The following is a 19044-nucleotide window of genomic DNA, read 5'->3' as shown; positions in this document are numbered from 1 at the left end:
TTTTAAATCGAATTTTCCCCTGTACAGCTGAGGAAGATGAGGACAAGGAAGATGATTTTCGAGCTCCCCTTTACAAAACAGTGGAGATCAAGGGCATCCAGGTGCGCATGAAGTGGTGTGCCACCTGCCGCTTCTACCGTCCTCCTCGGTGTTCCCACTGCAGTGTCTGTGATAATTGTGTGGAGGTAAGAACCCTGCATGGGGTCAGTGTCAGTGCATAACCTGTCTGCCTCCTAACTGCAGAACAGATTCTTGGGCTTGGATGAAATACAGTCCTGACTAACTTGGGCTTTATCCTCTAGTTCTGTCAAAAGGTGCTAGTAATGATGTACACAGTAATGGCAGAGCATAAATATCCTATTGAAATAGGAGGAGAACTTTGACTTTCTAGGCACCAAGATTGAAAGCTGTAGCCTGCCAGCCATTAGCTCATTTTTAATCCTAATTTTTATTTCATCTCTGGCTTCCACAAAATCAAGCTATTGCAAACAAATTTGTTAACATTTTTCTTCCCACTTGTCCTCTGCATCCCATATTTTTCATTTTTAACACTTTTTCAATTCTTTTTTACTTGGTTTTATGAAACTCTCTTTTCTCATGAGTTTATTTTATTTTTTATTTTTTATTTTTTTTTGACAGGCAGAGTGGACAGTGAGAGAGAGAGAGACAGAGAGAAAGGTCTTCCTTTTGCCGTTGGTTCACCCTCCAATGGCTGCCGCGGCCGGCATGCTGTGGCTGGCGCACCGCGCTGATCCGATGGCAGGAGCCAGGTACTTCTCCTGGTCTCCCATGGGGTGCAGGGCCCAAGCACTTGGGCCATCCTCCACTGCACTCCCTGGCCACAACAGAGAGCTGGCCTGGAAGAGGGGCAACCGGGACAGAATCCGGCGCCCCGACCGGGACTAGAACCCGGTGTGCCGGCGCCGCAAGGCGGAGGATTAGCCTAGTGAGCTGCGGCGCCGGCGAGTTTATTGATTTAGCAACACTTCTGACAGTTGCCCCTTTTAGAGTTCCTTGGTCACAAAGGATAAACTTTGAGAGCTGACCTTGGCCTTTTTCCATCCTCTGGAAGGTTTCCCTTATAGATTTATAGAGAAGACAAACTGCATGAACCTTTTAATTGTTGTGACTAAATGGAGAATATGATCATAAGTTACTAAAAGCAAAATTTAAGTTCTGCTATTTCTTCTTTTTTGAAAGATTTATTTATTTGAAAGGCAGAGCGACAGAGAGGCAGAGGCGAGGGTGTGGGGGGAGCCTTCTACACACTGGTTTATTCCCCAAATGGCTGCTATGGTGAAGCTGGGCCAATCTGAAGCCAGGAGTTAGGAGCTTCTTCTGGGGTGTCCCATGCAGGTGCAGGGGCCAAAGGACTTGGGCCATCTTCTACTGCTTTCCCAGGCCATAGCAGAGAGCTGGATCAGAAATGGAGCAGTTGGGACTTAAACTGGTGCCAATATGGAATGTCAGCATTGCAGGCAGTGACTTTACACACTATGCCGCAGCGCTGGCTCCCATTATTCTTGACAGATGTGGTCTAATGCTGTGGTCCAAGGATGTCTCTCAATCTGTCTTTTTTTTGCTCCTAGGAATTTGATCATCACTGCCCCTGGGTGAACAACTGTATTGGTCGCCGGAACTACCGTTATTTCTTCCTCTTCCTCCTTTCCTTGACAGCCCACATTATGGGTGTATTTGGCTTTGGCCTCCTTTATGTCCTCTACCACATAGAGAAACTCTCAGGGGTCTGCACGGCTGTCACGTATCCTTCAAGGCCTTTGGGTTTAAGATTAGGGTTGGGAGGAATGAGGAAAGTTGAGTCCTGTGGTAGGGAAAATGGCTATGGTAGCAGGTGGTGAAGGCAAGATCCCCTTACTCTTGTTTGCCTTAACTGTTTTTCATCAGAATGGCAGTGATGTGTGTGGCTGGCTTATTCTTCATCCCTGTAGCTGGCCTCACAGGATTTCATGTGGTGCTGGTGGCTAGGGGACGCACAACCAATGAGCAGGTATGAGAGGAAGTGACAAGAGACAGACCCCTGAAGGGCAGGATATATCTATTAAGCCCTGTGATTAGTCAACAGCACAGTGCTTTCAAAAATAGATGCTCAGTGGATACTTTTTTATAATGTTGCAGAGATTAGTAACAGGGGATGTGGTAGTCCTAGTTTCTCATGGAAGCATGAGAACATAGATCATTTCTTAGGTAAGACACATCTTCTTAATCTCCATTGTATACTGGACAATTTAGGCTCTGAATTTATAAAAATAGTAAAAGACTTGGGTTAGCCCTTAGGATCCTTATATTGTTGTTTAAAATTTTTGTTATTTACTAGTAGTAACCTTGATTACTTATTTTTGTTTTTAAAGATTTTTTTATTCTATATTTTATTTTATTTAAGATCATTTATTGGGAAGGCAGAGTTACAGAGAGGCAGAGAGAGGTCTGGTTCACTTGCCAAATGCCCTAACTGCTGGAGCTCAGCTGATCCAAAGCCAGGAGCCTGGAGCTTCTTCCAGGTCTCCCACGTGGGTACAGAGGCCCAAAGAGTTGGGCCATCTTATGCTGCTTTCCCAGGCACATTAGCAGGTAGCTGGATTGAAAATGGAACAGTCAGGACTTAAACCAGCCCCCATATAGGATGCTGGTACTGCAGGCGGCAGCTTTACCTGCTATACCACAGTGCCAGCCCCTATTTTTTTATTTATTTGAAAGGCAGAGTTAGAAAGAGAGGAGGAGAGAGAGAGACTCTTCTATCTACTATTTCAGTCCCCAAATGGGTGCAGTGGCCAGGGCAAAGTGAGGAACCTGGAATTCCATCTGGGTCTCTCAAGAGGGTGCAGGCATTTGGGCCATCTTCCACTGCTTTCCCAGATGCATTAGCAGGGAGCTGGATTGGAAATGGAGGGAGCATTTGGGTCTCAAACCAGTGCCCATATGGGATGCTGGCATCGCAGGCAGAGGCTTAATGTGCTATGCCACAATACTGGCCCTGCTTATTCTTACTTATCAGTTAGACCTCTGCATACATGGATTCAATCATCATGAATACAAAATGCTCAAGAAAAAAACTGCATCTGTGTTGAACACGTACAGACTTTTTTCTTGTCACTATTCTCTAAACAATACAACTGTTTATATAGCATTTACATTTATTAGGGTTTATAAGTAATCTATAGATGATTTAAAGTATATGAGAGTCTGTGCATAGATTATATGCCAACATACCATCTTATATAAGGGACCTGAGCATCAGTGGATTATCTTAGTTTTCAATATTCAGAAAGCTGTATTTTCTACTTAACATGAGAAAACTAGATGTTTAGGGTCAGACAACTACCATGAGGCATACCTAGGATTTGAACTGAGGACCCTGACTCTAGAGATTCATCTTTTTAACTATTACAAGTATGTTTCTTCATGGGAGGTTTTCTACTCATTTTGTATCTCCCTGATGGTGAGTCATTGATTTGTGTTTTGGCCTTTGGAGATTAAGATCCCATCGTGTGATCTGGACATTTTTTTCTCTCTCTAGGTTACGGGTAAATTCCGGGGAGGTGTGAACCCTTTCACCAATGGTTGCTGTAACAATGTCAGCCGTGTACTTTGCAGTTCCCCAGCACCCAGGTACACCTACTCCATTGGTCTAATGCTCACGCTTGGTCAAAACTTTTCTTTGGGCTTGTTCTACTATAGGAGAGGCCTGGTAGAAGATGGTCTTTTAGGTGGGAGACATTCTCTTAGAATGGTGAGATGAATGCAAGGGAGAGACATGCCCATCCTTAGTGGGCACTATGAGTTCAGTTGATGTTCTTTGGGTATTATGGTTAATCAGCCTTTTCAAATAAATAAATCTGAATTGAAACGTATAGTGGCAGAGAGAGGACTAGTACATCTGCTGCTTCACTCCCCACATTGCCACAACGTAGCTTTGGCTGGGTCAGGCTAAAGCCAGGAGCCAGGTCATCTGGGTCTCCCATATGAGTGGCAGGGGCCCAAGAACTTGGACCATCTTCTGCTGCCTTCCTAGGTGTATTAGCATTAAGCTGTATCAGAAGCAGAGCGGCTGGGACTCAAACTCACTCTGATATGGGATGCCAGCATCATAAGCCAGCAGCTTAATTCACTGTACTATAATGCTGGCCCTGGTTAATCTGAGAGTTAAGTTATTCCAGATGCTGATCTGGGTGTCTGTTCACAAGGAAATTCATGTAGTGTTAAGCTTTTTAAGACTGTTTTTATATTTTTAAGTGAATAAATGAATGTCTTGCTGTTGACACTTAGATATTTGGGAAGACCAAAGAAAGAGAAGACAATTGTAATCAGACCTCCCTTCCTTCGGCCAGAAGTGTCAGATGGTCAGATTACTGTGAAGATCATGGATAATGGCATCCAGGGAGAGCTGAGGAGAACTAAGGTGAGAAGTTTAGGGATATTAGGTTAGTAACTGTCTAACCCTTGGCTGAGAGATGGAAATTTGCTTTTGGGGTAGATTTTTCTAATGATATTCATTTCTTTTCTTCTTCTTCTTCTTTTTTTTTTTTTTTTTTTTTAAGATTTATGTATTTGAAAGTCAGAGTCAAACAGAGAGAGGAGAGGCAGGGAGAGAGAGGAGAGAGAGAGGTCTTCCATCCGCTGGTTCACTCCCCAGTTGGCCACAACAGCCTGAGCTGCGCCGATCCAAAGCTAGGAGCCAGGAGTTTCCTCCTGGTCTCCCATACCAGTGCAGGGGCCCAAGGACTTGGGCCATCTTCTACTGCTTTCCCAGGCCATAGCAGCTAGGTGGATTGGAAGTGGAGCAGCTAGATCTTGAACCGGCACCCATGTGGGATGTTGGCGCTTCAGGCAAGGGTGTTTACCGGCTGTGCTACAGCGCTGGCCCCAATATTCATTTCTTATTGATTTGTGTTAAAATTACTTAAATTTTTTTTTTCTATTGAAGTTGAAATTCATTGACAACGGAAATTTGGTCCATTCGTTTCTGTATCTTCACAGGTCTTATTTAACATAGTAGTTTACATATCTAAGAAACTGAATGAGAGTTGTTGCAATGAGCATATAAGTGACAGAATTAAACACTGGAAACTTTTCTTTATCTAATACTACCTTCAAACTGACTCTCATGCCTTGTACTTCCAGTCCCAGTTTAGAAAACATGATAACTGACTTTCCAGGACCTCTCTTATATGAATTCAATTATTTGAGTTGTCCTAATGCCCATTTCTCCAAACTTGATTTTCCCTCCCCTCATTTATCCAGTCTAAGGGAAGCTTGGAGATAACAGAAAGCCAGTCTGCCGATGCCGAACCCCCGCCTCCTCCTAAGCCAGACCTGAGCCGTTACACGGGACTGCGAACACACCTTAGCCTGGCTACTAATGAAGGTAAGGGCTGCCTTGATTGATTTGCAAGAATCTAGAACAAGAAGGCAGGAGTAAGAAGGCTACTTTTGTGAGCTGTAGAGTAGACAGGCAAGGACTGGGGAACTTACTTGTGTCTGAAACACCCAACAGGTGGGATTTGAACCACTTCTTTGGATAGCTGAAGTGGAAAGATGTCATTTAGCTACTGGTGATGAACTACTGGTGGTGGACTTTTATGGGGGAGCCTGTCAGCCTCTAGACCAGAGAACATCCTAGGACCTTTGTGGTGCATTTACCCACCCTAACTTCTGGGCTGGCGTGAGTTTTTATAATGGATTTCAGCAAAATTATATTCCCTGGACTTTGCTTTTCCTGGTTATTACCTGTTCCTACCTTGTCCTCCCCCTATACTTTAGGAACCTTGGGCAGATTAAGAGAACAACTTATGAAACAGTGCTCCTTGGGCCTTTTTTTCCTGCAGATAGCAGCCTTTTGGGCAAGGACAGCCCCCCCACACCAACCATGTACAAGTATCGGCCAGGTTATAGTAGCAGCAGTACGTCAGCCGCCATGCCTCATTCCTCCAGCGCCAAGGTACTGAGTAAGAAGTATGATTGTAACATGTATTAATTGCTCTGGGAAAAATATTTCAGGGGAAGGAAAAGGCAGAGGGGAAAAGAAAATAGCATTGTACCCACTGTCATCATTAGTGGATTTGATTCTCCTTGATAGTGTGCCCTTCATTATAGGGGGAAGGGTAATAAAATATAAAAGCACTGGGCAGGCATTTAGCTCAGCAGTTAAGGTACCACTTAGGATGCCTGCATCCCAAATCAGAGTGCCTGGGATCTAGTCCTGGCTCTATTTTTTTTTTTTTTTTTTTTTTTAAGATTTATTTGTTAATTTGAAAGGCAGAGTTAAGGGGAGAGAGAGAGAGAGAGATCTTCCATGTGGGTTCACTCCACAAATGGCCACAACAGCTGAGGCTGGGCCAGGCTTAAGCTAGGAGCCTGGAACTCAGTCTGGGTCTCCCATGTAGGTGGCAGGATTCCAAGCACTTGGACCATCTTCTGCTGCTTTCCTAGGCACATTAGCAGAGAGCTTGATCAAAAGTGAAGCACCTGGGACTTGAACCTGCTCTCATACCGGATATTGGTACCCATAAGGGATGTTGGTGTTGGCTTTTTCTGCTTGTGCCACAGCACTGGCCCCTGGCTCCTTTTGTGCTGCCAGCTTCCTAATAACATGTACCCTGGGAGGTGGCATGTGGTGGTTCAAGCTCTTTGGTCACTGCCACCCATGGGGGAGACACATACTGAATTCCGGGCTCCTGGCTTTAGCCTGGCCCAGCCCCAGCTATTGTAGGAATCTGTGGAATGAAGCAGTGGATAGAAGATCTCTGTCTCCATCTTTCTGCCTTTCAAACACAATGAAAATCAATAAATATATATAAGTGATTAAAAGCACTGATAACAGTGTCAGATCTAGTTCAAGACCCAGTTCTGCCTCCATAGGCAAGTTACTTCTCTAAACCTCATTTTCTGTATCTAAAAATGAGATATTAATTTGCTTCAACTCATGAATTTGCTTTAGGTAGGAGTTAAGTAATGCATGTGGAAGTTTTAAGCATATTACTGGACATAATGCTGTGTTGGATGGAACCCTTGGGCTTTGAGATCTAGTGACTGTCACTAGAGGAGCACTAAGAGCCTGCTGTATTTTCTTCCTTAGTTGAGTCGTGGGGACAGCTTGAAGGAGCCAACTTCAATTGCAGAGAGCAGCCGTCATCCCAGTTACCGCTCAGAGCCCAGCTTGGAACCAGAGAGCTTCCGTTCTCCCACCTTCGGCAAAAGCTTTCACTTCGATCCACTTTCCAGTGGCTCACGTTCCTCCAGCCTCAAGTCGGCCCAGGGAACAGGCTTTGAGCTGGGCCAGTTGCAGTCCATTCGTTCAGAGGGTACCACTTCCACCTCCTATAAGAGCCTGGCCAACCAGACACGCAACGGAAGCCTGTCTTATGACAGCCTGCTCACTCCTTCAGACAGCCCTGATTTTGAATCAGTACAGGCAGGGCCTGAGCCAGACCCGCCTTTAGGCTACACCTCTCCCTTCCTGTCAGCCCGCCTGGCCCAGCAACGGGAAGCCGAGAGGCATCCACGTTTGGTGCCAACAGGTCCACCACACCGAGAGCCCTCACCAGTCCGTTATGACAATCTGTCGCGCCACATTGTGGCCTCCCTCCAGGAACGAGAGAAGCTGCTGCGCCAGTCACCCCCGCTCCCAGTCCGTGAGGAAGAACCGGGCTTGGGAGACTCAGGCATTCAGTCAACACCTGGCTCAGGCCATGCCCCTCGTACGAGTTCCTCCTCAGATGATTCAAAGAGATCACCCTTGGGCAAGACTCCACTTGGACGCCCAGCTGTCCCCCGTTTTGGCAAGCCAGAAGGGCTAAGGGGCCGGGGACTAGGGTCCCCTGAACCAGGTCCAACTGCCCCGTATCTGGGCCGTTCAACGTCTTACAGCAGCCAAAAAGCGCCACCTGGTGTCTCTGAGACAGAGGAAGTGGCCTTGCAGCCATTACTGACGCCCAAGTAAGTATTAGTACCATCCTGGCCCTCAGCTGACTTAAAACTAGCATAGTACTCTGCAGAGGACAGCAGGGTTTTGCTTGTACAGTGTTGTGTAGGGGGGACCCAGGGGTTTCCTGATTACTTTTTTTTTTTTTAACGGTAATGCAATTTTTAAAAAGACTTATTTTGTTTATTTGAAAGAGTTACAGGGAGAGGTAGAGACAGAGAGAGAGAGGTCTTCATCCACTGGTGTACTCTCCAGGTGACCACAATGGCTGGAGCTGAGCTGAGCTGATCTGATCTGAAGCCAGGAGCCACAGGAGCCAGAAGCTTTTTCTGGGTCTCCCACGTGGGAGGACCCAAGGACTTGGACCATTCTCTGCTGCTTTCTGAGGAGCATTAGCAGGGGGCTGGATGGGAAGTGGAGCAGCCAGAACTTGAACCAGTGCTCTGCTGATGCTGCAGGACGGGGCTTTAACCTGCTGAGGCACAGCACCAGCCCTTCCCGATTACTCTTTTATAAAAAATTTTTTTAATTTTTAAAAGATTTATTTATTTGAAAGGCAGAGGCAGAGAGAGATCTTCATCTGCTGGTTCACTTCCCAGATGGCTACAACAGCTGGAGCTGGGCCAGTCGGAAACAAGGAGCGTGGAGCTTCTTCAAGGTCTCCCATTTGGGTGCAGGGGCCCAAGGACTTGGACCATCCTCTACCGCTTTCTCAGGCTGTAGCAGAGAGTGGGATCAGAAGTGGAGCAGCCAGGACTTGAACCAGCGCCCATCTGGGTTGTGGTGCAGAGGTGGCAGCTTTATCCACTATGCCACGGCGCAGCCTCTTCCCCCCGCCACCTCCCTGATTATTCTTATTTTTCCTTCTCAGTCCAACTGCCTTTATGGACTTTTATGGACAACTCCTGTAGAAACTGGATATTACTGTTTCCCTTTAATCTTTTTTTTTTAAGGGTTTTTTTTTTTTTTTTTTTTTTTTTTTTTTTTGTGGACAGTGAGAGACAGAGAGAAAGGTCTTCCTTTTGCTGTTGGTTCACCCTCCATCCCTTTAATCTTAATTTTCTAAAAAATGCTTAATATTTGAGAGTGAGTACAGCTGCAATTAGAGGGGAATTAAGAGGGGAGGCAGGGGCTGGCGCCACAGCTCCATAGGCTAATCCTCCGCCTGCGGCGCCAGCACACTGGGTTCTAGTCCCGGTTGGGGCGCCGGATTCTGTCCTGGTTGCTCCTCTTCCAGTCCAGCTCTCTGCTGTGGCCCGGGAGGGCAGTGGAGGATGGCCCAAGTGCTTGGGCCCTGCACCCGCATGGGAGACCAGGAGAGGCACCTGGCTCCTGGCTTTGGATCAGCGTGGTGCGCCGGCCGCAGTGGCCATTGGAGGGTGAACCAACGGTAAAGGAAGACCTTTCTCTCTCTCTCTCTCTCTCTCTCTCTCACTATACACTCTGCCTGTCAAAAAAAATTAAAAAAAAAATTAAAAAAGAGGGGAGGAAGGGAATTGGGCTTGTGTTAAACAGGGCAATAAAAATAACATTTGTGTCAGAAAGTATATATGTAAAAAGTACAGCACTTTCTTCTGTTAGCCTTTATAACTCTCTCCACTGTTGTTTTTTTTGGTCCCACTTCCTGACACCTGTTTTTTGTCTTTTCTCCTCAGAGATGAAGTACAGCTCAAGACCGCCTACAGCAAATCCAATGGGCAACCCAAGAGCATAGGCTCAGCCTCCCCTGGCCCGGGCCAGCCATCTCTCAGTAGCCCCACAAGGGGAGGAGTCAAGAAGGTGTCAGGAGTGGGTGGTACCACCTATGAGATTTCGGTGTGAGCCTTCAGCGCCTCCCCTTCCCACACCTCTGCGCCTACACCAAAGGGCCCCAGGTGGCCACCTTCCTTCCCTCAAGGGGCTCCCCTCCCCTGCACGGACATTTTTTAAAACACTGATTCCAAGAGGATGAGGAGCGTTTTATAAAATGCAAAAGGGTTTGGGAGTCGGAGAGTTGGGGCCCTGAGACTGGGGTAGCAACCCCCCCTTTTACCTTTTAAGACCTTCCTTTCCCCAATCCCTGGACCAGACTCAGTGGACATTTGTGCAATTGCTCGCCCTGGAGGGAACCAGATCATTTTTAAACCAGAAATAATTTTTTTTATTATTGTTACGGATTCTATTTTTTTCCTCTTCTGCGTTACCAGGTGTGTGTGTACATATATATATATATATATTATAAATATCAAAGAAATTATATATCTATCCTGGGATGGGAAAATGAGGGAGGGATATGTATAAGAAGGAGGATCTTACTGTTCCTGTTCCTCAGACCAGCAGGAAAAGAGGGGAGACACCAGAGTCTTCCTTTTCCCCCATGACTCCCTCTCTTATCTGTTACCAACTAAGGAAGTAGTAGTGCCCCAATGTTGGTGCTATGTGATCAGGAAAGAAACCTGGGGAGAGGCGAGTCTGAGTTCTTGGTTAGAAGAGGAAAGGACATTTGCAAAGTTAGTTTTCTAGGCTTATTGGCATTTAGTTTCCCCAGAAAGGGGTCACAGCTCCATGACATTGGTGGTGGTGGTAGGGGGGGGATCAGGGAAAGCATCTGGCCTCATTTGAAACACTATTAGAAAATCCCCCCCCACTTCTTGGGAGAGAGGGATTAGGGTGGCTTTCATAAATGAGCCCCTCAGAGCTTCCCCTAGCCTACAGTTAAGGTGATTTTAAAGTCCAAGGACAGGAGAGAAGAATCCAAAAAGCAATATTTTTCATCACATGCCAAAAATGGGATAGAGAGGAGTGGCAGGCCTAGGTCCCTCCGGTTGTCCCTTGGGGGTTACCCCTCAGCCCAACTTAGTATGGTGCTGGGAAGAGGGGATACCTGGGTTCTAATCTCTAAATAGGGAAGACCCCAGCCTCTGCACAGAGGCCCTTTTATTTTTTATTCTGATTAGCCATTTTAAACCGACAAAGAATAAAAAGAAATCCTGATCTAACGGCTCCCCCGACTTGTGTTATTGTGTCTGGTGACGCAAGGTGGGAAGTCATCACAAAGAACACCTCACAGACTTCTCTGATCCTGGCCTATCTTAGGCAGGACATAGTGAAATTACTTAAAGCGACAAGTCCTGTTTTAATTTGGGTGATTTAAAAATTCACACGGCTTCATGTTGCTCCTTAACATAAGGATTTTGTCTGCAAAGAAAAATCAAGATACGGAAGCCTGGTAAAAGCAGGTTGACTGGAAATTGAATTAGGTCATCTTATACCCTGTCAAAGGGGAAAGGCTCTGTGCTCATTTTATTTTTTTAAAGATTTATTTATTTGAAAGGCAGAATTAACAGGCAGAGAGGTCTTCCACCGCTGGTTCATTACCCAGATGGCCGTAATGGCTGGAGCTATGCTGATCCGAAGCCAGGGGCCAGCAGTTTCTTCTGGGTCTCCCACATGGGTGCAGGGGCCCAGGGACTTGGGCCATCTTCCACTGCTTTCCCAGGCCATAGCAGAGAGCTGGATCAGAAGTGGAGCTGCCGGGACATGAACCGGTGCCCGTATGGGATGCCAATACTGCAGGCAGTGGCTTCACCCACTACGCCACAGCGCCAGCTCCTCTGCTTTCATTTTAGATAGGCATCCTCAGACACTAATTCTCAGCAGACTGGCTAGAACCCGTTATCTTTACCATCTGCAGCTTAAGCATACAAACTCTTACTCTGAAATCCCGGAGTAAAACAAGCTGAGTGAGTGGTTTTCCATCTACTGACCTAGAACAACCTTGGTTCATGGCAATAGATTTTAACTATTCTGTGTTAAATTTAGTTTAAAGCTAGATTATAGTAGTTTGGGTTTCAGTTACCAACCATACTGCAGAAAAGTAAACTGCTTTCTTTTACACTTTGATAGTCTAGGCTGCCCTTTTTGCTGTCTTGGGAGCTTATCAGCCAAACTGTGTTATCTAAGGAATGAGGCAGGCCAAAGGATTTTATAAAGATAAAAGAAACATTTACCTTTGCTTGCCAGAGGTTCATTTCAAAACATTATAGTTTTCTGACCAAAGAGTCAATCTGGTTGAAGTATACTAAAGAAGATGGTGATTGTAGGTGCTTTTTCAGTTGACTATTCTGTTTCAACCCAAACTTGACCTAGAATCTGTTGAGGTTTAAATGGATCAGCTCTTCAGAGTGGAGCCTGAAGACCATCCAGGCACTTTGTTCCTGACATTATGGGGAGAGTATAATGAAGCTGTGCCTCTTTTGGACCATGTTTCTCAGTCATTTTGGTTGTTTCCCTGCCTGCCAATGAGATAATGCAAGGACGACTCAAATCCCCTTAAAGCTTAGGAATGACTTGTCTTAACCACTGACTTCCATAGAAAGGCACTTACCTCCCTTAACAGACAGCCACACTTGAGCCAGTTTGATAAATGCAGGTATTTTTTTTTTTAAAGAAAAACTTAACAGGTCAAGTTCTGATATTAAACAAATTGCACAAAACAGAAGAAATAGCTTCCTGGGAGAGGAAGAGATGTCCATGAGAAAGCCAACTAGGCTGAGCCTTATAAAAGGATGGCCCTTCCCTCTTCTAATGTATTCATCGCAACCAAGCAGAGCAGGAGTTGGCCTCTGCCTTGGCTGCTGGGTATTCCCAAGGCATTGGCCAAGAGCCGGGAAGGCAGCTTCTGTTAGAAGTTCAGTAGGAAAAGCCATCCTGGTAGAGTCCAGTGGTTGTCAGCGAAGGCTGCTGCTGCTGCTGGCCTGAGAGCTGCCCATACCCGGGTGGTCTGGACTGTGTCGGCTCTGGAGAAGATAAAGGAGGAGGGTAAGAACAACTAGCAACTTGCCCTGAGTTTTCACTCTTGGGTCCAGTTTGAGGCAAAGGACAGGGTGAGATATGGGGAAAAGGGCTGCAGCAACAGGCTCTACCCCTACCTTCTTTTTCTTCTTCTCTTTCTTCTTCCTTTTCCGGTCAGGATCCTCTTCTTTTTTCTTTTTCTTCTTCTTATGATCCGAATCAGATGGTGTTTCTGTAGGAAGCATTAGGGCCTGTTACCTATAATGCTCAAAATTCTCTACTTTGTGAATTTGGAAGACTACAGGACACCAAATTGGGCAAATTTTTTTTTTCTTTTTAGATTTTTAAAAGTTTATTGAAAGGCAAAGTTAGAGAGAAACAGCTCTTCCATCTGCTAGTTCACTCCCCAAACAGCCACAATGGCCAGGACTGGGCCAGGGCAAAGCCAGCCCAGAGTGTCTTCCGGGTCTCCCACACGAGTGCAGAGGCCCAAGGACTTGGCCATCTTCCACGGCCTTCCCAGATGCACTAGCAGGGAGCTGGATAGGTAGTGGAGGAGCCAGGTCTCAGCCCAGTGCCCATATGGGGTGCTGGCATCACAGGCAGGTGCCCAACTGTGTTTCTCTAAATGGCTCTGCTGCCAGAACCCCTGTCCTAAGTCCCTACTTGCCAAAGAGATCAAAGTACATTGTGGAAACTTGGGCATCCAGGGCTGTGTGAGGAATTCACTGGGTTCAACTGTGCAAAGTTGCACCAAATTCAGAAGGTCAGGTTTTCTTGTTTTAACAGGGCTGCTGCTTACCTGGGGGGACAGGATCCTGGGTCCGACTCTGTTTGTGCTTGTGCTTCTTGTTCTTCTTGGGAGGCTGAATATGCATCAGGCGACACTGTTCTGGCAACTGAAGGAAGCAAAGGAAGGTCTGGGTGAGTGGAGAAGGAAATCCTTTGCTCAGTAAGGTACAAGGGAGCAGATGTGGAGAGAGAAAACTCCCTGCCCTCGGCTTCCCCATTTGCTGCCTCTCTCAAGAGGGCACTCACCGGGCCGGTGTGGAGGCGGAAGCCAGCCAGCATGGTCCCTGTGATGGGATTGAAAGAGCCACCAAGAATAGGGGGCTTCTCGATAAGGGAGCGGAGGCTGCTGTTGTCGTGAGAGCCGGGAAGATCGATCATCCCCGGCAGGTCGGGCAGGAAGTTGCTTAGCTTCTCCTTCACCTTCTTGCCACAGAATTTGTTATAGGCTTGTTCCAGGTTGTAGTGTGTGATGAGATTGGTGCTGCCTGTCAGCTCCGTGCTGCCTAGAGAACACAGAGAAACATTAGTCCTAAAAGAGGAGTTTACAGTCACTGACCCAGAAGAAAAGTAAAGGACTATACGAACTGTGACCCAAATAAGGATGCTTTTAAGTGAGAATCATGAAATGTTGAGCTTATATTTTTTTCTCAACCAGAAGAACTGCTGATTTCATTTCCAGACTGCACTTCCCTCAAGAACAACCATTCTCATGATTTTTACCACTTTTCCCAGTTTTGACTTTGACAGAAAAAGCTTATGTTTAAGAAACAGCAAAAGTAAACAGTAACATATAAACACTAGAAGTGCAGTACTACAGAACAACAGGCACGGGAAGGAGAAAGGGCAGAAACCTAAACAGGGCAGACATGGAGGCATTCTGCTCTTCTTGGATGAGCCAGAATGATAATTTACATGGCCTGCATGCTCAACACTGTTCTCTGCTTTTCATAAAGTGTAAGTGAGAAATACTCTCTGATGTTGTGACCAGGAGAGGCCCTCACAGGTCAGCTGGGACCACAGCAAGGGCCATCTGACTCTCTGACTCAGGGGATTGAGGGTCTTTGTCAAGAACTTTGCTTTTCTTTTTTTTTTTTTTTTGGACAGGCAGTTAGTGAGAGAGAGAGAGAGAGAGACAAAGGTCTTCCTTTCCCATTGGTTCACCCCCCCAAATGGCTGCTACGGCCAGCATGCTGCGCTGATTTGAAGCCCAGAGCCAGGTGCTTCCTCTGGGTCTCCCATGTGGGTGCAGGGCCCAAGCACTTGGGCCATCCTCCACTGCCCTCCCAGGCCACAGCAGAGAGCTGGACTGGAAGAGGAGCAACCAGGACTAGAATCCGGTGCCCCAACTGGGACTAGAACCCTGTGCGCCGGCGCCGCAGGCGGAGGATTAGCCAAGTGAGCAGTGGCGCTGGCCTTTTTTTTTTTTTTTTTTAAAGATTTATTTTGGGGTCACCGCCTGCAGTGCCATCATCCCATATCGGCACTGGTTCGAGTCCCAGCTGCTCCACTTCCAATCCAGTGCTTTTCTAGGGCCTGGGAAAGCAGTGGAAGATGGCTCAAATCCTTGGGCCCCTGCACTTGTGTGGTAGACCTGGAAGCTCCTGGCTCCTGATCAGCGGAGCTCTGACTGTTGCAGGCACTTGGGGAGTGAGCCAGTAGATGATGGAAGACCTCTCTCTCTCTCTCTGCCTCTCCTTCGCTCTTTGTGTAACTCTTTAAAATCTTATTTGAAAAGATGGAATTGCAGAGAGAGGTCTTCCTTCAGCTGATTCACTCCCTAAATGGCCGCAATGGCAGGAGTTGAGCTGATCCAAAGCCAGGAGCTTCCACTGGTTCTCCCACATGGGGCAGGGGCCCAAGGAGCTGGGCCATTTCCCACTGCTTTCCCAGGCCATGGCAGAGAGCTGGATCAGAAGTGGAACAGCCAAGACTTGAACGGGCACCCTTATGGGATGCCAGCACTGCAGGTGGTAGCTTTACCCACTATGCCACAGTGTCAGCCCCTGTTTTTTCTCTTTAACAATCAAAAAACACTCATCATAGTTATATAGAAAAACAGCAAGGAGATTTTTCTAGCTACTGTTGCTTAACTTTGGTTACCAACATCTTTATTCTCCCTAATGTTACTGAGTATAATGCTTTGCAGACAAAGAAGAAATCTGTAGTTAGAAATTGGCTGGACAACTAGAATTCTAGTGCTGTTCTCCATGCCTTAGTTTCTTGTTATCTGTGGAATGCAATAATAGCTATCTTAAGTAAACTTCATTTTTTTTTCAAGATTTAAATGAAAACATACTGAAAAGTATAAATAATCTAAATTTATGGTAAGGGTGAAAATATCTAACCCACAACTTCATCTGTAATTATGATGGACACCCAGGGTACCATGAGCAAAATGATAACTGGGAAAACTCGGGCTCTGAACTGTGGGCTTCTTGAAGGCAGACAACGCTCTGTTCACGTGTTGCTAGTGCTCAGTATTAAGGTGCTTTTCCTGACTGCCCCTAGGCCTTACTGCATCCGTTTCTTTCCCGGCACTGCCAGATGTGTCAGAAGAGTAGTCTGTAACAGCAGCAGCTCTGTAACTGGCACTGCTGCTTGCTACTGCTTTCTGATGTTCCCTCCTCTCTGCCAGTTATCTTCCTCCCAGGTGGTTTTGCTGAAGGTCAGGGAGAAGGTACTGTGCTTTTTCTAAACTCTAACTTCCTGTTTTTGACTATTGCTTTGTAGTTAATTTATAAATCTTTCTCCCCAGCTCTGACTCCTCTCCTGAATGAACCTTCTTTGCAGTAAATTTCATGCAGATTCAATTTTTTTTAATTCAAATTCTTGCCCATGTCACTTATGGCTTCTTCATTTCAATCATGGCACCGCCATTCTTGAGATGTTTTAGAAAGCAGGACTTCTGAGTTCAAAAACCTTCAGGTTTCCTGTTACTCTCGGGAGAAAGCACCCGTTCCTCAGGCATCCAGGGTTATTCACATCTGACTGCATCCAACTTAGCTCTGGGCTTCATCAGCCACTACTTCCCCAAAGGTAAAATTTCTTTCTTTTTGGTAAAATTTCTGATCCATTCAAATGAGTCTCCACACTTATGAGAAAAAAAAATAGGCATTCCCTCTTATATTGTTTCCTTTTAGGAAAAATCTGTTGTTTTTTTTTTTTTTTCCCCAACCAATGTGAATTCTTCACAGTCCAGCTCAAGTGACATCTAATTTCTTGCTGTCATCATGGATACACCACATTTTGAAAACCATCAAGGAGTTAATGCTGTTCACTAAGATACTGTTAGCTGTGCAGTATTTAAGGCATGACTGCAAAGTAATGAGACTGGTATCGATGAGAAACAGTCACTTGTTTATCCACAAACCACATACTGTGCTTCCCTAACTAACTAAAATAGTCTTCTTATAAACCAAGGACCAAGGGTGGGCATTTGCAGCAGTCGTCACGACACTGCTTGGGATGCCCGTATCCCATACTAGAGTGGCTGGGTTCCGTGCCGGCTCCTTTGCTTCTGCTCCAACCTCCAGCTAGGATGCAGGCTGCCAGGCAGCAGATGACGGCAAGGACTCGATTCCTGCCAGCCACAAAGGAGACCTGGATCAAGTTCCCAACTCCTGGCTTTGGCCTGGCCCAGCCCTGGCTGTTGGGGGCATTTGGGGAGTGAACCAGCAGATGGAATGTCTCTCTGCGTCTCTCCCTGGCTTTCAAATAAAGTAAAAATTAGGAAGTAAGGCCCAGACCTGACATCTCTTTCCCCCTTTCAACACATCATTGTTCCTGCACATAGAGCATTTACCAAGAACAGATACCAAGTATCTGCCAACGGGCTGACAGAAACAAGCACAATCAGAGTAAGTGAAAAAAGCTTAAAGAAACTGCTGGTGGTTGTCTCTCTGCATTTCAAATAAAAGGAAAACTATAGTTTAAGAAAAAGCACTAGGGTCCGGCACTGTGGCATAGCAGGTAAAGCCGCAACCGGCAGTGCCGGCATCCCAAATGGGCACCAGTTTGAGTCTCAGCTGCTCCTCTTCTGATCCAGTTCTCTGCTGTGGCCTGGGAAAGCAGCAGAAGATGGCCCACGGCCTCGGGCTCTTGTACCCATGTGGGAGACCCGGAAGAAGCTCCTGGCTCCTGGCTTCGGATCAGCCCAGCCCCAGCTGTTGTGGCCATCTGGGGAGTGACCCAGAGGATGGAAGACCTCTCTCTCTCTCTCTGCCTCTCCTCTCTGTTAACTCTGATCATCTAGCAACAGTTATGTCCATTTTCTAAAAGTGAACATCTTTTAATTCAGTTTTTCCACATTTTAAAAATTATTTTATTTGAAAGGCACAGGATGAAATCTTGCATCTGCTGGCCCACTCCGCAGATGCCTGCAACAGCCGCGACTGAGTCTGGAGCTCCACACAGGTCTCCCCTGACAGCGGTAGGAATCCAGGGACGTGCCATCGTCCGCTGCCATCCAGGGTGTACACAGGGTTAGGACTCAATCCAATATGGGATGCGGGCGTTCCAAGCCGTGGCTTAACCTACCGCACCACAACGCCTGCCTCCACCTCAACTCTTGATCACGTTTTCATCCAGCATTAATCACTATCTGATGCTATCTTGCTTACGCTGTCTCCAATGGCAAAAAGGACAAAGATCTTGCCAGTCTGGTTCACAGCTGTAGCTCCAGCATGCAGAACAAACCACATAAATTTGATATGAAATAATTTCGTGTCCTTCTAATCCCGTCTTTGAATAGATGAAGAAACTTACCCCCAAACCAACAGCCAGCCTGAGGCGGACTGAAACTAAAAAACCTCGGTTCCCTAGGCATATCATTTGAGTTCCGATCTCCATGACCCTGGAGAAGCCAGTGTCAGGGGCACAGCCCAGACCCAGAGACACACACCCACCTCCTCCCAATCCATCCCACGAACCCAATCATCCCTGTGGCTGCGAATCTTCGCAGCTCTTGCAAGTTCCAGCTCCACGGCCCGGGTCCGTGCAGCCTCTGCACCTCCAGCAGCCGGCCAACAGCCACGCCCTCACCTCTTCAGCATTGGACTGGTTAGCTTCGGCCAGGCCTAGTACTCACCAGGCAGTTCCCGCATTAGATAGAAGGGGCCACAACCAGCCACTGACTTGTCTGTGCCGGGAGGAGCGGTGGCCGCCGTGGGAGGCGGCGCTGTGCCGGGTCCCCCGCCCGGCGGCGGCGGGGGCGGGGGTGGAGGCTTTCCTGGTCCGAAGCCTAGTGCGGCTGGGGGAGGTGGTGGGTCAGCTTGAGCCCCGAACAGCGCCGTGAAATTCTCCATCGTCCCCTCCGCACCGGCGCTGCCTCAGTGTCTGGCGTTGATGACTATCATTGGACAATCCTTTCACGGGGTACCGCCCTCTTCCTGTAAAGAAAGCTTATCATTGGATATCTGTGGCTCCACCTACCTTTTTCTGGCAACAACTTCCGTCGCTTTCTGAAAACGTTCAGGAAGTGCTATCTAACCTGATTGAATTCTTCTGGGTCACTTCCGCGGGCCATAAACACATATCCAATA

At 46.9% G+C, this 19044-nt stretch overlaps 2 protein-coding genes across 2 annotated transcripts in view; one reads left to right on the top strand and one right to left on the bottom strand.

The window, feature by feature from the left end:
- Positions 1 to 10921, top strand: part of ZDHHC5 (zinc finger DHHC-type palmitoyltransferase 5) — a 30110-nt gene extending 19189 nt beyond the window's left edge. Inside the window, exons 4-12 of the mRNA XM_002709166.5 lie at positions 28 to 185; positions 1590 to 1762; positions 1906 to 2008; positions 3536 to 3627; positions 4285 to 4417; positions 5260 to 5383; positions 5844 to 5956; positions 7094 to 7953; positions 9595 to 10921. Coding sequence (XP_002709212.1) covers positions 28 to 185; positions 1590 to 1762; positions 1906 to 2008; positions 3536 to 3627; positions 4285 to 4417; positions 5260 to 5383; positions 5844 to 5956; positions 7094 to 7953; positions 9595 to 9760 — 1922 coding nt within the window. The 3' untranslated portion in view covers positions 9761 to 10921. The remainder of the gene's footprint in view (positions 1 to 27; positions 186 to 1589; positions 1763 to 1905; positions 2009 to 3535; positions 3628 to 4284; positions 4418 to 5259; positions 5384 to 5843; positions 5957 to 7093; positions 7954 to 9594) is intronic.
- Positions 10922 to 12336: 1415 nt separating this feature from the next.
- MED19 (mediator complex subunit 19) lies at positions 12337 to 18890 on the bottom strand. The gene is made up of 5 exons (XM_002709167.5): positions 18591 to 18890; positions 13751 to 14007; positions 13515 to 13611; positions 12850 to 12944; positions 12337 to 12717 (listed from the first exon to the last, which is right to left on the bottom strand). Exons 1-5 carry the CDS (start codon positions 18805 to 18807, stop codon positions 12649 to 12651), a joined length of 735 nt encoding a protein of 244 aa, XP_002709213.1. The 5' UTR covers positions 18808 to 18890; the 3' UTR covers positions 12337 to 12648.
- Between the last annotated feature and the right edge of the window lie 154 nt (positions 18891 to 19044).

The sequence above is a fragment of the Oryctolagus cuniculus genome, chromosome 1, assembly GCF_964237555.1.
Source record: "Oryctolagus cuniculus chromosome 1, mOryCun1.1, whole genome shotgun sequence".
NCBI classification, from domain to species: Eukaryota; Metazoa; Chordata; class Mammalia; order Lagomorpha; family Leporidae; genus Oryctolagus; species Oryctolagus cuniculus.
Note: the sequence above shows the minus strand (reverse complement) of the source record. Positions and strands in the feature narration are given on the sequence as shown.